The sequence below is a fragment of the Oreochromis aureus genome, linkage group 3, assembly GCF_013358895.1.
Source record: "Oreochromis aureus strain Israel breed Guangdong linkage group 3, ZZ_aureus, whole genome shotgun sequence".
NCBI lineage: Eukaryota > Metazoa > Chordata > Actinopteri > Cichliformes > Cichlidae > Oreochromis > Oreochromis aureus.
Genome location: NC_052944.1, coordinates 29,733,803 through 29,750,349, shown reverse-complemented (window position 1 = coordinate 29,750,349; position 16,547 = coordinate 29,733,803). Strand labels below are relative to the sequence as shown.

The window sequence follows — 16,547 nt, the reverse complement described above, 5'->3', positions numbered from 1 at the left end:
AGGCGGCGCTGCTGAACTGGGCCCCGTTCCGGATGGGCCTGGACCCCCTTTCCCTGGCGGGTTGCAGAGTATGGGGGTGCCATGCAGGGCCTTGGGGTAAAGGTGTGTCACCAGGGTGCAGAGGGAGGCATCCCCCCCTCTGTCCCCTTCTGGCTACCGTTGCCTCAATTTTATCCCACAACTTAGACATTCACATTACTCACACTCTCATTACACATACATATAGGATCTTGGGGGTGGGCACGCTACACGGAATCCAAAAGACCATCAGGGTGTACACCCTTCCTCTCTAAATCTCTCAATTTTAAATACATGTAGACATCGAGGACTAGCAGGAGGGGCTATGCGCTTACCTGCTGCTGTAGCTCCATGCCCTCCTGGGTTTTAAATGCACCTTAGAACACACATGCATCAACACTACATATGAGCGGGTGGAGGGAGGTTTGGAGTCTTCACACACCCCCGTTCTCTGCGGCCTGTTGGAGCGTGGGGGCTGGGAGGAGGAGTTTGCCGCCCGACTGGGGTCTGGAATGTGGGGCCTCCCTGCTGCTGCCGAGCCGGGGCGGTCTGCTTCTCCCCACTGCAGGGAAAAGGGTAACACTACCTGGGTCTGGGTGCAGTTTCCCCCTCCGGGGGCAAGGGTACCTAGACCCCCCCACCACTTCCTCTGCTGGTGGCAGACGCCCTCAGACATCGGTGCGTTGGTGGTTCTTTGTGTCTGGGGATGGGCGTCCAGGTACCCACCGGCTCACTCCTTGATGGCTGCTTGTCGGAGCCTGGAGCTTGGGGCTCGCTCGGGCCACTTCGGGGGTGGGGTGCCCTCAGCCTCTCGGCCTGGGGCTTGGTCACTCTGGCACAGCTGGCTGCCGGCGGAGCTCACGGGCACGTCACTGCAACCCCCCCTGGCTTCTGCTCCGCGGCTGCTGAGTGACCCCTCATCTGGGACTCTCCTCAGCTCTTTCTGGGATAGTGGCGTGGCTGCCCCTCTGTTGGTCTTCCTTGGTCTCTTGTGTTTTGGGGGCCTCTGGATGTCTGGAGCCTGGATCTCTTCCATACCTGCGTCATGCCCTGGAGGACGGGGCAGTGGCCCCCCACACCCTCTAGCAGATCATTACATGAAGGAACCTTTTAAATACAAGCGCGTCCATGCTCACAGGTGTACACACGGGTGCTCACACACACAAACTACACCCTTTTTGGCTCTGACCTCAAAGCACACTGTGCGCTGTCGATCTTACGTGCTGCACAATAATGTTTAATATTTAGTATTTACTGTTATACTCACATAGATCATCGCGATGATGTTGTTTATTATGTTGCTCTTTTTTTTTCTTCTGCTTGTTTTCTCTTTTTTCTTTCTCAACAGGTGATCCAGGTGATTGATAGATGTATTTTTTGTCTGCTTATTTTGTTGGCTTTTGTTTTTTGCCCTTTATCCCCGTCCCTCTTCCCCACTGTTTTTCTTTCCCTCTTTCTTTCTCCCCTTTCTTTTCCCCAGTCAAGTCTGTCCCGTATTTAACAAGTGAAAATAGTGTTACAGGTGTTACAGGAGTGATACATCTCCTGTTGTCAGGCCTGCAGGTATCAGGCTGTTGTTCTCCTTTATCTCAAAGTGGACAGAAATTTTTTTTTTGGAGTGGCACAAATGATTTGTGTGGCATCAGATTTGATGCAGAACAGCTGATTGTTCTGTAAATAGTTTGAAATGTTTATTTTAAAAAACACCTTGGCTGCATTTTTAGGTAAACAGCTGCAAAAAACTTTGTTGTTTGCAAAACTCAGTTACTTTTTTGAAGAAGTAACTATATAATTAATTGCCCAGCATTGGTCATTATATACTGTATTTTGCAGACAGAGAGTTACAGGACTCTCTCCCAGACCACAGACTCATACTCATAATACAAGTCAGAGCTTTATAAAAAAAAATACATTAAAATAAAAAAGAAAGTTTTGTTTTCAAAATTGGAGTTCAAGTTATTTTTACTTCCAATAGAGCTAACATACTACACAGGTCATGAACAATATTTTTTAAAATTTTCATTGTAAGTGGGCTAAAGCACTTAATTAAAAGTAGTCTAACATAAATGCTGTGATTTGATTATTTTAATAAACCATGTAACTTGGATGGATTCGATGCTGGCATGACGACAGTGCACACGTCTGATGTCGCTCACAGTGGTCCAAGGGGTCGCTCAGGGAGTTTGTGTGTTCGCTCAGACACACGAAAAATTAGAGGGAACATTGGTCTAAACTCAGACCCCGCTGATCTAGGGACTTATTCCCGTGAAGGAAAAACACAAGGCAACAGCGGTCGATCGATTTACTTGCGCAAGGGAGGCCTCATCGGTATCTCAGGAACGCACTTCAAATCCTACCACAAAATGACCCCGACTCCAGCCTCCGATCGCTGCCTTTTAATGGAAAAAACAGTTACAATACACAGGTTTGCACAAGCACCTCCCCTCGTAAAACCCCCCTTGGTTACAAAGACTTACCAAAACATCAAACAAACCTTCACATGGGATGTGCTTGTGATAAAACACTACAGCCTCCCCCCAGAACCTCGAGAGGCTGGGCAGGGGGACAAAGGAATGCCTTTGAACACAGATTTTTAAACAATGTAGAGATGGTAAGCATAAAAATGACAACATTTAACAATTCACTTTAACATAAACAGTAGTAACCAGACTGAAAAGCAGTGCACATTTCAGTGCTTTTTTTCCTGAGACGTCATACACTTTAGATTCTAGCCAATCATTTTACGTTTCCGAGGATAGTAGGCGGGGCCAGGTACGTACGTTCTTTTAGAGCAGAGCTACAGATTAAAAATGCCCAAGGCTAAGCGGTCAAAAGTCTGGCTGTACTTCACAGCAAAAGATGCAAACTCAGCAGCCTGCTTTAAAGTGCTTTAAAGTGCTTTAAGCTGATACTGTGATACTGTCAAAGGAGGTAACACCTCAAATCTGATGAAATACCTGGCGACGCATAGCGGGTTTTTTTAAAGCCGAGAAATTTGATAGCTTGCTGCGAGACCTCACACCGTGCACATCTACTGCGGGTGTGGTGCCTGTTATCGGACCCGGAGTTAGCAACATCCCCCAAGAACCCGAAGAGGAGAGTCCTGGCCCCTAGCCCTGCCAGTGTAGCAGAAATGATGAGGATGATGATGGCAGCAGCAACCGTTCTTCTCTGGGTGAGTAGCTTATTGTTGTTCGTGTGTAATTTGCGTTGAGTAGGCTAACCACATTATTACATTAATGCACGTAAGGTGAACTAGCAAACACCACCGTAGTTACATGCGGCTGTCTTCTTGTTTGATGGCAGATACTCCCTTCACCCTGGCCAAAAAGGCTAAAATGACCAAATAAAAATTGGAAAACAGTTAAACATGAGAGGTTTTTGGACAGAGTTTGTGTTTTTTCCATTGTTTAAGCACTGCTTCCAGCCAAGAGTGAAACCATATATGCCCTATAGCTGCAGAAAAGGCTAACATTGTTATCTTTTTCCAAAAAAAACCAGCTAAACATGAGGTTTTTGGACAAAGTGTGTGTTCTTCATTCTTTAAGCACCGGTTTGAGCACCGTTTAAGCACCGGCACCGTTTCAAAAGTACCGGTTTAGCACCGGTATCGGATAAAACCTAAACTATAGCCATCCCTACGTATGAATGCTATATTTGTGTTTCTTGTTTGGTTTCCTGATGCACATCTTTTTCTATATATTTTTTATATACAACGGAGCACACCCACTGCCCATGAGTTGTGCTGTTTTAGTACAAACAGCACAACTCATGGGCAGTGGGTGTTTGTCTACTACAGGTTTGTGACTGAGCTTCTTGGAGCTGAGACATGTGTCTCATGTTCAGTAGTTTTACCTGCTTTCTGCTGCCTGCATCACACCATGGAGGTCTCCGATGATGACTCAAACTGCATGGTGAAATTTAAGACTACCTTCATGAAGGAGCTATCCCACCATGAAGCTACACTCAACCATCAGTGAATCAAGATAGCTAATGTGCTTGACCCACACTTTAAGGATTTAAAGTGTCTTGCAAGGGGAGAGCGAGAAGAGGTTTGGCCCAGCCTTGAGGCCCTGCTGCAGGAACAGTGTAAAGATGCCACCACAAAGGAGCCATGAAAGACAAAGAGCCTCCTCCTCTGTCTTCAGACTCTGATTCAGATGATGAAGCACTGTGTAACGGGGCCCTAAGTTTGTACAGAGCAGAATCCACCATCAGCGAGACAGACTGCCCACTGCAGTGGTGGTCCAGTTGAGCAGGGACCCACCCACAGCTGTCTGTCCTGGCCAGCAAGTATTTGATTAGTCCTGCCACTTCTGTCCCATGTGAGAGACTGTTCTTACTTGAAGGTCACAAAAAAAAGAGCTGCCTTGAGCTCTGAAATGTGAACGGGCTAATTTGTCACTGGCTGAAAGAGACAAACAGTAAATAAGCATGACGGTATTGTGACTCCAGTGGGTTTGTTATTTTTTGCACTAAAATGTTCGATGATCACACTGTTTAAGCCTATTGTACAAAATAATGTGGCTAAGGTTACTCTGAGTTTAAAGGTGAAGTTGGTCAAATAATCTTTTATGTTTCTGCCTTATTTCTTTAAGAAGAAAAACTGCACTTTATGTTGAATTTATTATTGTTATTATTTAAAGAGTCCTATTTTGAAAATGTGCTTAAAGTACTTAAAATAGCACTTTATTTTTAAGTCTGACCAATTTTGGCCAGGGATATTATTTTTGTTTCTCTTTTTTGAATTGAAATGCAGTTTCAATGCTTTTTTTTTTTTCATAAATTAAAAGAGCTTGAGTTTACAATATTCATGTCCATGTCTATTATTTGATTCTGTCGCCCACTAAAACCCTTCTCAATTAAAAAAACATTTGCGCTTTGTGGCAAATTTTCTTGTGTGATTAAATGTAATTAATCAAGATTAATTAATAACAAAACCTCTAATTAATTAGATTTTTTTTTTTATCAAGCTCCACCCCTAGTTATTACATTTAGTAGTAATATTTCTGTATGACAATACCTAAGGGAGGACAAGCAGGAGCAAAAAAAAAAAAAAAAGAGAGAGAGAGAGAGAGTAGATAGGTGAAGCTGTAATAAAAGGACAGAGTACAAATAGAAATGCATAAAGTATTACCAACCTTGCCTTACACTATCATGTGTACTGTACTGGCTCCTGGGAAGGGATCTCAAAACTGCAATGAAGGTGCAGACACTAAGGCAGGGGTCTGCAACCTTTTACACCCAAAGAGCCATTTGGACCTGGTTTCCACGCAACAGAAAACACTGGGAGCCGCAAATACTTTTTGACATCTAAAATGAAGATAACACTGTATATATTGTTTTTTATCTTTATGCTTTGTGTGAACAACTAAGGTGTGCTGCTTATGAAATCCATGAAGTGCTACAGAGAAAATTAAATTATATTTATGTAATCAACACATTTTGAACTCTTAAAGAAATATAACAAAAGGAAAGACACCCAGCTGAACTAACGCAAACCACGGGGCGTGGTTTGCGGCACCGCTGCAGGGGAGGCGGACGCACCTGAGCGACACCTGCAATTACACCTCGCTGCCTTTACGTCTGCGCTATCTGTGTTGTGTTGTTGGTGGTGTATGTCGGGCTGTGAGCTGAAAAGCTACAGCCGGTTGTATGCGTACAGCAACCGTGTGTGAAAATTGGTCAATAAAGAGATGCTCAAAAGCATGTTCATGGAAACATCGTCGGGTCTGCCGTGATTTGTTTACAATGAGACTTCTGCTCCTATTGCACAGAGTCGCACAGAGTCCGCAAATCGGGGCTATACGAAGTCAGTTTACGCAGGACTGTAAGCTGTCATCTGTCAGGCGTGAACGGTGTTTGTCTTTAACATAGTTCACAGTGGAGAACAGCTGCTGACATAATGTGGATCCGAAGATCCATAATTGGCCTACCTGGGGTTGAAAGTCTCGATAAATGCACGGGGTTTCGGCAGGTAGGCCCTATATCGGCTTCCGCGAGTGTGACTCTTATTTTGAGCGATGAAAAAATAATAGAATATAATTTTATTTTTATATTTCAATATCACAATAATCTTCCAATTTAGAACTACGAGTTAAAAAGAACTAACATAAATAAAATACACTTCAGCTAAATACTTCTAATTTATTTGCCCAAACCACGCGGAGCCGCACTATAAGGACTAAAGAGCCGCATGCGGCTCCGGAGCCGCAGGTTGCCGACCCCTGCACTAAGGGAAAACCACCACTGGGGTTTAAATTCCTGGGACTCTCCATCTTTGGATTTTAGAACTGAAGAAGCCTCTCGGATGAGAGGTCTTCAAGAAACCCCGTAGACACTCAAGTATCTCATTAAAAAAAACACTTGCGGTTTTCTCATGATTGGTTACATTTTATATTAGGATTTTAAATACATCAAATTATCACTGATGGAGAATCAAACCTTTCTTAGATAAACTAAACCAGCTCCCCACACAGACTCAGATTAGAGTGAACCATCAAAAACATGTTGGTAACAAAACATGAGAGTCCTCTGATCACATGACCTGAAATGGTACAAATGACTGATGCTCTGTTCTTCTTACTAAAACATGTTTATGGATCAGTATGAATCAAACAATAGAAGTCAGTGATGTACTCACAGAATAGCCGGACATTTATTACAAATTATAAACGATACGTTTGTTTTATGTTGTTGTGGATTATGCATTCTTGTGAACAGTTTGCACTTCATGACCCTATGCTGCATCTGTTTATTTAGTAATTTTAAAAAATAAAATATCTAATATCAGAAGAAAAAAAAACTAAAGTCTCACCTTTGAACTTTTTGCAGCAATACAACAAGAGCAGGAGGAAAATCAATGTAATCAATGGTTAGCATGCCCAACATATTATGAACAGAAACGGTGACAAAGGGCAGTCCTGGCGGAGCCCAACACCCAATGGAAACAAATCTGACTTATTGCTGGTTATGCAGGCAAAGCTTTTGCAGTGTTTGTATAAGGATCGAATGGCTCATCAATGGGCCAGGCACCCAATACTCCCAAAGCACCTCCCACAGAACACACTGAGGAACACGGTCGAAACTCTTCTCCAAGTCCACAAAACACATGTAGACGGTTGGCTAGGCTTGATAGGGTAAAGAGCTGATCCAGTGTTCCTGACCGGGATGAACACTGCATTGACGTGTTAGTGGGACTAAGGAGGTCCTCGAAGTATTACATCCACAGCCCAACAATAATCTCAGTTAAAGTCATCAGCACTCCACCTGCACTATGTGCCTCCCACAACCAAGTTTTGCTTCAGCCAAGCTGTGTTCCACTTGACCTGTCCATATCTATCATCTGCCTCTGATGTTCCACAGGCTTGAGAGTATAGAGTATGTATGGGGAGTGTGTGTGTACTGCAGGGGTGTCCAACCTCCATTTTTAATTGGCCCGCAAATAATTTTATAAATAGAATAGAATATGGCCCGCACTTCAACTTTTGCTTGAGTGTATTGCACTTCTTAGTTTTAACACCAGGGGGAGCTACTGTTGATCAAGGCAGTTGCTCCACCAAAAAGGACAATCACAGAAAAAATTTACCCCAAGTTACTAAACATGGCAGAACCAAAGAAGCGAGAGGTAGAAAGTGAGTGCAGAAAATTTCAGACACGGTGGGAGAGTGAATATTTCTTCAAAGAATGCAAGGGGAAGTGTGGCAGTTATGAAAGAGTATAATGTACGACGTCATTATGAAACCAGTCATCAGGCCTATGCATCCTACACTGGTGCTGAGCGAGAGCAGAAATTAAAGCAAAGGGTAGCTATCCTGCAGGGTCAGCAACAGAGGACTGGACTTTGACATCCGTGCATTAGATATTTGGGAATGGCGGTGAAAGTATTGAGGCTTTCCAAGGCAAACACACACTGTTGTTTGAAACTCAGGGGGCTCGATACACACAGAGAGACTGATTATTCCACTGAAAGACAAACAAAAACTCATATAAGACAGAAGCAGAGCACGTACCTCACTGTAGCAATAATATGGCAACAACTGAGTATCTGCTTCCGTCTTAATACTCAGCTTGATTAGAAATGGTGAAGCAGGTGAATCTGATCAGCTGATCCTCAGCCAATGGGGCCGCAGAGAAAATGAGTGGAGCTCATGTCCACAAGCACACACACAAACACCAACAGGAGAGAGAGAGAAAGAGACAAAAGGCAGGTCATCACGAGAGAAACTCAGGGACCACGTCAGGAAACTGTTGGGTTTATCTGGCAGAACCATGTTACCATGGAACTACATGGAAGACAAGGTGTTCATGTCAGAGAACAACAGCATTTAACTTGACAGTGGCACTGCTGCATTAGAGTCTGCACTGGCTCTTTCTATACCTGTGTGTGTTTTCTCAGAGTACGTCTGCTTCCTCCAAACATATGCATGTTTGGTCAATCAGTGTTTTGAAATTGGCTGGAGCTGTGAGTGATTGTCTCTTCCCTACTCTGTTGACCCTCTGATAGACTGGTGACCTCTCCAGGGTACACCCCTCTGTGACTGAAGAATATGGAAATTTTAATCTACAGCAAATGGATGGATGAGTAGATGACTCACACTGGGCATTTTGTAGTTGCACAAAAAGAACAGGATATTCCTGAGAAGACCAGTAAGAAATGATAAAGTAATCAAAGGGCTTTTACACTATGAAAGTTATTGAAAACAGAAGTCTACGGGTCTACTTCAGTTACTGAGTGCAATAACTTATTGGGTGTTCTTTCTAAGCTGAGACAGTCAAAACTTTATTAGAATATTATTATAATTTTAAATTGATGTACTGTAATTATTAGTGTTTTTATCTATTAACTTTGAATCATCATATCTGCTGTCTAAACACTCCTGCTCCTTTTTTTACAGCCAAGAATGAGACAATCTTTCTATATTTATAGAATAACCAGATGATGTATTTGTTGTAAAACTGAACAAATAAACAAACAAATAAATACTGTATCACTGAGTGTGTTTGATGAACAAGTACCCTCATCAACACCCAAGGCATCAGCAGTTGCAAGACAGTAATCTGTGTATTTGTTGGTACCTCTGAATATCTAGGCTCCTATTTTTAACAGTAGAGCTATGTAGTCAGACTGTACATATAATTATTATTTCTGTCTTTCTCTTTCCATGTACAGCTGTAGTGTTTATGAACATTTCCCACTCTGAGCCATGTATGATGTGATGCCACTTAACTTACTTTATCGTTTAGAACACAAGCATTCAAGTCAATTTGAATCAATTTTGTTTATTTATCAACAATTCACAATAATAGCTGCCTCAAAATGCTTTATTTTATAAGATAATCACCTTAAAATAAAAGGTCCGCTTTAAACAAGCACCTGGTAACAGCTGAGAGGAAGAACTAAGTCTGACACTGACAGAAACTAAAATATGTGGATAATATCAGTCAGGTGTGAATTAGATCTGTCTGGAGCAATGAAGCGCAGAAACAAGACCAAGTGTGCAAACAACTTTAAATTGTTTTTCAACAAACACGACTGTAGATGTAACAATATTTGAGATTAAATATCTTATAGGAAACACATATTCATATAACACAATTGCAGCTCTCCAAGCAGCTTACATACAATAAAATTTAAAGTTGATCTTTTCCTAAAGCTGTTAAAAGAAGAAAAGCAACTTTATAGAAATATGTGAAGTGATGCTTAATTCATCCAGGGGAAAAGAAACATGTATGCTTATCATACACATCAAATGATTATAGAAACAACACAGGAAACGTCTGTAAACATGCACTGCTCAAAAAAAGGTTAAAGGAATTATTTTTAATCAGTGTTTAGCATCACATCACTCAAACTTGTCTGCTTGATGAAGTAGCAGAAAATGCAGTTAACACTAGGTACACTAGAGGGGCAACAATGAAACGACCCCCCCCAAGCTTGTTTTACAGGTAGAGTTTACTGACATTTTTTTTCCCTCCTCATCTCTTCTGACTATTTTTTTCACTATTTTTGCATTTGGCTGGGGTCATCATCATTACTGGCAGGGTGAGACGATCCCTGGATGCTACAGAGGTTGTACAGGATGTCCAACTCCTCTAGGATGCCAATTCAGTGCATGCTCAAGAGTCTGTCACCCATTGTCAGACTCTATTGTGCTGTGGGTCCTGGGTTCCTCCTTGTATGATAATGACCACCCTTATGTGTTGAGAGTATGCAGGCAGTTCCTGGAGGATTAAGGAATTGATATCACTGACTGGCCCCTACACTCGCCGGACCAAAATCCAACTGGGACATTATGCTTCTCTCCATCTGAAGCTGCCATGCTGCAGCTCAGACTCTCCAGGAGCTCAGATGCCCTGGTCCAGATCTGAGAGGAGATCCCCAGGACACCATTGTCTCATTATTCGTATGCTCCAACATTGTCATGCACAGAAGCACATGTTGGCCAAACTGACTACTGAGTATTTTTTTGAGTTGGTGCAATGAACATTTGACAAAATGGAAAAACCTGCTGCATTATTTTGTCACTTTGATGTGTCTTTGCATTTAGCCCTCTGTAGGTTGATGATTCTCATTTCCAAGTGTTGTTTATTTTTATTTTTTCATTTGTTGTTTATTTATTGAGCAATCTAAATGTAAAAACACTCTAAAAAGCATCCTGGTCTCAAAGCCAGATCATCAGTTGGTGCTATTATGATAAAAGAAAGTTTGTTTGATTTTATTTTATTTTACAAAACAGTGCATAATCTCATTTTCTCCAATGATCTCTTTACTTCTAATGGAATTAACAGTTTTGTCACTGATCCAGTTGGTTTTGCAGATCTTGTTATTAATCTGAAAGAAACGGTGCAGCATAATTCAGTCATTAAAGGTGATTTAGAACTAAATTTGCTTCCTATAAAACTTATTTGAGTTCATCATTACAGCAACAAATTACAACATGTAAGCTATTTTATTTCTGCACAGTTACCCAGAGCTGTTTGTGATTTAACTTCAGAATAAACTGTTTCATCAGCTGCTGCAGGAGCTGGTTTCCCTGCAAAGAAATGATTTGTCAAATGTCATTGTTACTGCCTCCTTGTTCAAAGTTACAACTTGATTTATCTATACAGTTTTCTTTGTTGTGTAAAACATGTAAAACCAAAGCAAAAGAAATAAGGTACTTATTTTATGACATTACTTACCTTTGTGTCTCTTAGGTTTTGCTTTACTGTAATAGACCTGTGCGTACAACAGGCTGTCATCTAAAAGAGGATGGACAGATGAGCAGCATTATAAAACTCGAGTGGCTTTAATTTCCTTTATATTTTCTGTTGGTTAACACCTACAGTAACTCATCACATGAAATGACTGAAGGAGATTTTCGCTCTAAAGACGCTCTGAAGACTAGATTTTATGACAACCTGTTACTGTCATGTTTGAAAACCTGTTTCTTTGTCTGCTGCTGTTAAATCTCATTTCAGTGTCAGATCACTTCAACCCTCCACCCTGGTTATTAAGGTCAGTGACTCTATAATACAATGATATCTAACTGATATCATTATAACCCTCTTAAAATGATGAAATAATGGTGTAGTCAATGAAGTTGAGAAAAAAGTTATATATTATATTATTTTACTCACCGTTGTCTTTCTTGGTTTTAGCTCTATCGTGGGAGACCTGTGCATACAACACACTGTCATCTGAAAGAGGATGGACAGATGATCAGAAGTGTGTTTATTTTGATTACATTTATATCTCTGTCAGTCAACAACACACTGATCATAGAAACCTATTGAAGGTCTATTAAAGATGAGACGTTTCTGTCATGTTTAAAAACCTTTTCTACGAAAACCTGTTAGCCCTCAACTCAGTGTCACATCAGCTCAACCCTTCCACTGAGCTCAAATCCAAACCTTAAGGATCACGGTTCACTTTTCCTCCATCTTTGCCATTCTATACTCCTGCACTACTGATGCCATTTATGTCCTCTTAAAACAAGATACTGTGCTCTCATCAACAGACTCCTCAAATGTTTCTTCTATTCTCTTCTCTGAAACAGTGCTGAAATTAACTCCAAATAATTCTTCTAGGTTAAAATATTAGAATAAAAATAATAATAATGATGTTTATTACATAACTTGGCATAAGAAAAATGAAAAAAAAGTAATTACATTAAAAAAAAAAAAAACTAAACCAAAATAAAGAAAAAGCAATAATCTCTGAAATGTAAAAAACAACCAAACAAAAAAAGCAGATAAGCAAAGAGTTAAAAAATGAAGACATGAGGTTGATTACTGGTTGTTGTCTCATACTGTTAGTAGTGACAGTAACACCAGCAAAAAGCAAAACTAGAGAACAATCAGTCAGGAGGAATGAGATGGATTCATAAAACAGATTCACAGTGGTTTAGGTTTTGTAGGACAGACTGGTCTTAAAGTTGAACTGACCAGAAGGACCAAATGTCCAACTTCTTTGTTTTTCTTATCTGTGTGCTGTGCAGCTGATTTCTTAAACCTCCGTGTTTAAACATAAATATTCACACAGTCTACATACTTCTGTGCTACTGAATCTACTTTACCATTTTGTGTGTCATGAAGGTCTTTGATTGATTCATAAACACAAGCATCACCTACAAAAACAAGCCAATGATAGGTTAAAAATTGAAATTCTTATGTATGGATTTGATTATCTTGTAAATCAGCAAACTAGAAATGGATAAATTGGACTTGGAGTTTAAAAAATGTCAGTAAATAAATTAATATATACAACAACAATAAAACGTGTCATGGATCAGGCTGACCTTGAAGAGTAGAAGCATGTTGACTGTGTTGAGCTTCATCCTTGATCATGTGGTTCATTGCAGAGCTCTGATTTGTGCTCCTGGTAGAACAAAAACCGAAAAACAAAAGAAAAAAACAAATGTAGTAAACCTGTAGGTTTAATAAGAAACACAGGATGTCGTTCTAGTAGTGGAGAAGAAAGATTTGAACCAACCTGGCAAAGAATGAATCTGTAAGAAAAGACAATTACATTTTTTATTGTAACCTGTTGTGGTGCAGAAATAGTACATGGAACATTCAGGATATAACTGTGATTTTTATTATTTACATCATATTCAGTTTAATATCAGATGGTTAAGGTCTCACTCTTTGATTGTTTGAAGCGACACAACAGCAGCAGAAGAAGAATCAGTAAAACTCCACAAACGAGTCCAACGATCAAAGGAGTGACAAATGAAGAGCTTTCAGGCTCAGGTGCTGCTGTAATAATAACAGGTTTTAATTAGATGTATTTATACAGATTATCAACATAATTCACATGGGAACATTTTAATATATAGTATTATTTACAATACCACTGTTCCTAAAAATAACTGAAAATAGTTGATATGTTTTACTATCATCTTTCTCTGTGGTGATTCTTTACCTGAATAGTGATACAAAAAACCTTTTGAATTTCACATCACCTGTTTGTCATTCCTTTATGAACAAAGGTCTTTAAACAAACAACATATTTTAATCATGTGAGTGGTGATAAATTCTGTGAATAGTTTTCTAATTCAAAAACATAATGTCAGCCTGACAGAGACAAAAGTATATATTGCTATTTTATCACTTTGTATTTATACTTTAAAGCTCTGTGCTAATATGTTTAAGCTCAGAAGAACATTTACGTTTGTCTGCAGACACTGTGAATTTTTCAGTAATGATAATTATTATTATAATTATACAGTAGATAATGAGCGAGCATAGAAGTAGATTCACATCTTCATCTATTCTAAGTATTGTATAAAAACCCTAATGAATACTGACAGACAGAAGTATTCACTCTAATCTGTTGAACCCTGGTGTGCTCTCTCCCTTCACACTTGTATTCTGCATCATCGGGTTTTAAAAGCATATTTAACTTCCTGAATTCATTTTTGTTGGAAGTTTGGTCGTTTTCCATTCATACATCCACTAAAGGTGGATGTACTTTTCACAGATTCACCTGCTTCACCATTTCTAATCAAGCTGAGTATTAACGTTTCACATTTTGTGTTTCTAGAAAAAGAAAAAAACTCACCCCTGTGATCAATCCTGACTGACTGGCTGTCCTCTGTGTAGTAAACTGGGTTTCCTCTTCCTCCTCTGCACCTGTAGAGTCCTTCCTGTGAGACACTGATTTGTCCATTTGAGTGGAAAACTGCATCTTGTGTGGTCAGGGCTTCAGACGAGTTCTCATCTCTGTACCAGTAGTATTTCCATCCAGATGATGATGATGGGTTCACAGAGCAGGTCAGGGTCACACTGCCCCCTACTGGAATGTCTCTCATATCAGAAGTTATTTGGGCCTTTGGTTGATCTGCTGTTGAGTTTAAACAAAGACACAAAGAAAATATGAATATATACCCCACACACATGGGTTGGGATCACACTGCCCTGATTTGTTCTGTGTTAATGTTACCTCTTGTAAACCTCCTCTCCAGTTTCCAACAACATGAAATAAGACCAAACTGAAATGGTATGAGTGCTCTTACAGATGCCTATAATGCATTTTTTTTCTTTTAGTGTTTATATATTTTTTCTGTTTCATTATGATTTTTCTTTGGATTTATAAAATAATACTTGTGCTTATTCTGTGTGATTTCTTCTTATTACCACAACAGAAGACACAGAACTTCTTACTAATGGAATTTTATAAGTCCCACATCATGCAGCTGCACAGAGAAATTTAATATAGAAACATTTTATTTAGGAGACTTTTTTTTTAAATTTCAGACTTTCATAAAGCATTTTCATTTGTTTAGAATATTTTTTCATCATAAGTTTTCTTTGATTAGAGAATAGTCTTCTTCCTACATGATCTGAAGAAACACGCCAACATATTTCTCTGTATCTATAAACCTCCTGCTGAACACATACACACTAATATCAAAAACTTCCACGTCACCGGTTGTTCCATTAATACAACAAAATGCATTAATTTATCCACCACTGCTCATGCAAAGTTCCTAAATAAAGTGTTTGAAAGCATCAATTTCATGACAAAAAGAAAAGAAAGAAGAAAATTTTTCACACAGTTCACCTCAGTTGGCAAAACAAACCAGTCATTAAAATGTTGATTGATGCAACCAAGTCACTCTCTCTCTAGGATGCCTCAGCCCAAAGTAATGAAACCGAACAAGGAAAATATTGCATTACTTCTAGCAATCACACAGAAAACTAGTAATTAAAGAAAAAAACATTAATCTTAATATCTCTAAATGTTGGCTAATTTAATAACGCTAATATGCTACATCTTTAGCCCACACATTTAGTCCACTTTGTATTTCCACAGACATCACCTCAGTGTTTGTTTGTAATAATATATTTTTCCACCAGGTCAGTTTTTTTCTGTTTATGTATTTGTTTCATTATTGTCCTCAGGTGATGGAGCAGCAGGTCAGCATTGGCGTCTCTATACCAGCTGAAAGTTCATGACACAAAGTGGTGACAAACTGTCTACAATGAGGCTACTATCAGCTGCAGCTCTTTGTCTGACTAACAATGGAACATGCTTTGTAGACCATTGAATTCATCCTGTGCTGACCATTATGACATTTGTCAAATGGAGATCACACAACAAACATGACTTACTTGATACTGACAATGTGAAGGCTTCACTCCACTCTGTTGAAGAATGTGAGTCATCTCTGCGTCGACTCTTACACATGTAGTCTCCACTGCTGGACTCAGAAACTCTGAATGTCACATCATTATTGTGTGTCCACTGTGTGGGTGTCCTGGGTCCTCTCCATTCATACTCCCACTCAGTGGTTTCACCTCCTTCCTGCACCTCACATGTCAGAGTGATCGTCTCACCTCTGAATATCTGAGGCCAGTTGGGTTGTTGTTTTACAACAACTTTATTGGAAACTGTTTACACATATTAACAGTTGAGATACAAATAGAAACATGAAATCAACACAGAAAACTTCACATTGTATGTTTGATAATCATGAGTAAATGTATATTTCAAACTAAATGACTGAACTCACAGGTTATCTCAATGGTGACATCATAACTTTTATCAGTGTAGTAAACTGGGTTTCCTCTTGTTCCTCTGCAGCTGTAGATTCCTCCTTGAGATACTCTGATATCTCTGTTTTGTTGATCTCTGATTTTACCTTCATAGGTTGTTTGGGTTCGTCTGAACCACTCATATTTCCATCCATCAGAGCTCTGCACAGAGCAGGTCAGTGTCACACTGCCCCCTACTGCTATGATTGTTGTTCCTGCTGTCAGTGTGGCCCTGGGTTTATCTGCTGTTATCAAAAAGACAAAAAGAAAACATACAGCCATTTAACAACATTTTAAAATATGTTTTCATTTTATTTAAATTCCAACTTCCAAGAAGAGATGTCTTTGCTGAGCATGCATCATTCTCAGGGACTCCTCTCATCGTGCCAATAAACTCTTCCAGCTCCTCCCCTTCAGCTGACGCTACAGGACCCTACAGACTAAAAGCAGCAGGTTTATGAACAGCTTCTTCCCCACAGCTGTCACCTTACTGAACTCAGTCCTTC

At 39.9% G+C, this 16,547-nt stretch overlaps 1 protein-coding gene across 1 annotated transcript; it reads right to left on the bottom strand.

The window, feature by feature from the left end:
* Positions 1-9,512: 9,512 nt before the first annotated feature.
* Positions 9,513-15,735, bottom strand: LOC116329788. Its single transcript, XM_039609899.1, has 10 exons — positions 15,619-15,735; positions 14,066-14,347; positions 13,147-13,260; positions 12,995-13,010; positions 12,801-12,880; positions 12,579-12,629; positions 11,641-11,700; positions 11,203-11,262; positions 10,989-11,054; positions 9,513-10,852 (listed from the first exon to the last, which is right to left on the bottom strand). Exons 1-10 carry the CDS (start codon positions 15,692-15,694, stop codon positions 10,848-10,850), a joined length of 810 nt encoding a protein of 269 aa, XP_039465833.1. The 5' UTR covers positions 15,695-15,735; the 3' UTR covers positions 9,513-10,847.
* Between the last annotated feature and the right edge of the window lie 812 nt (positions 15,736-16,547).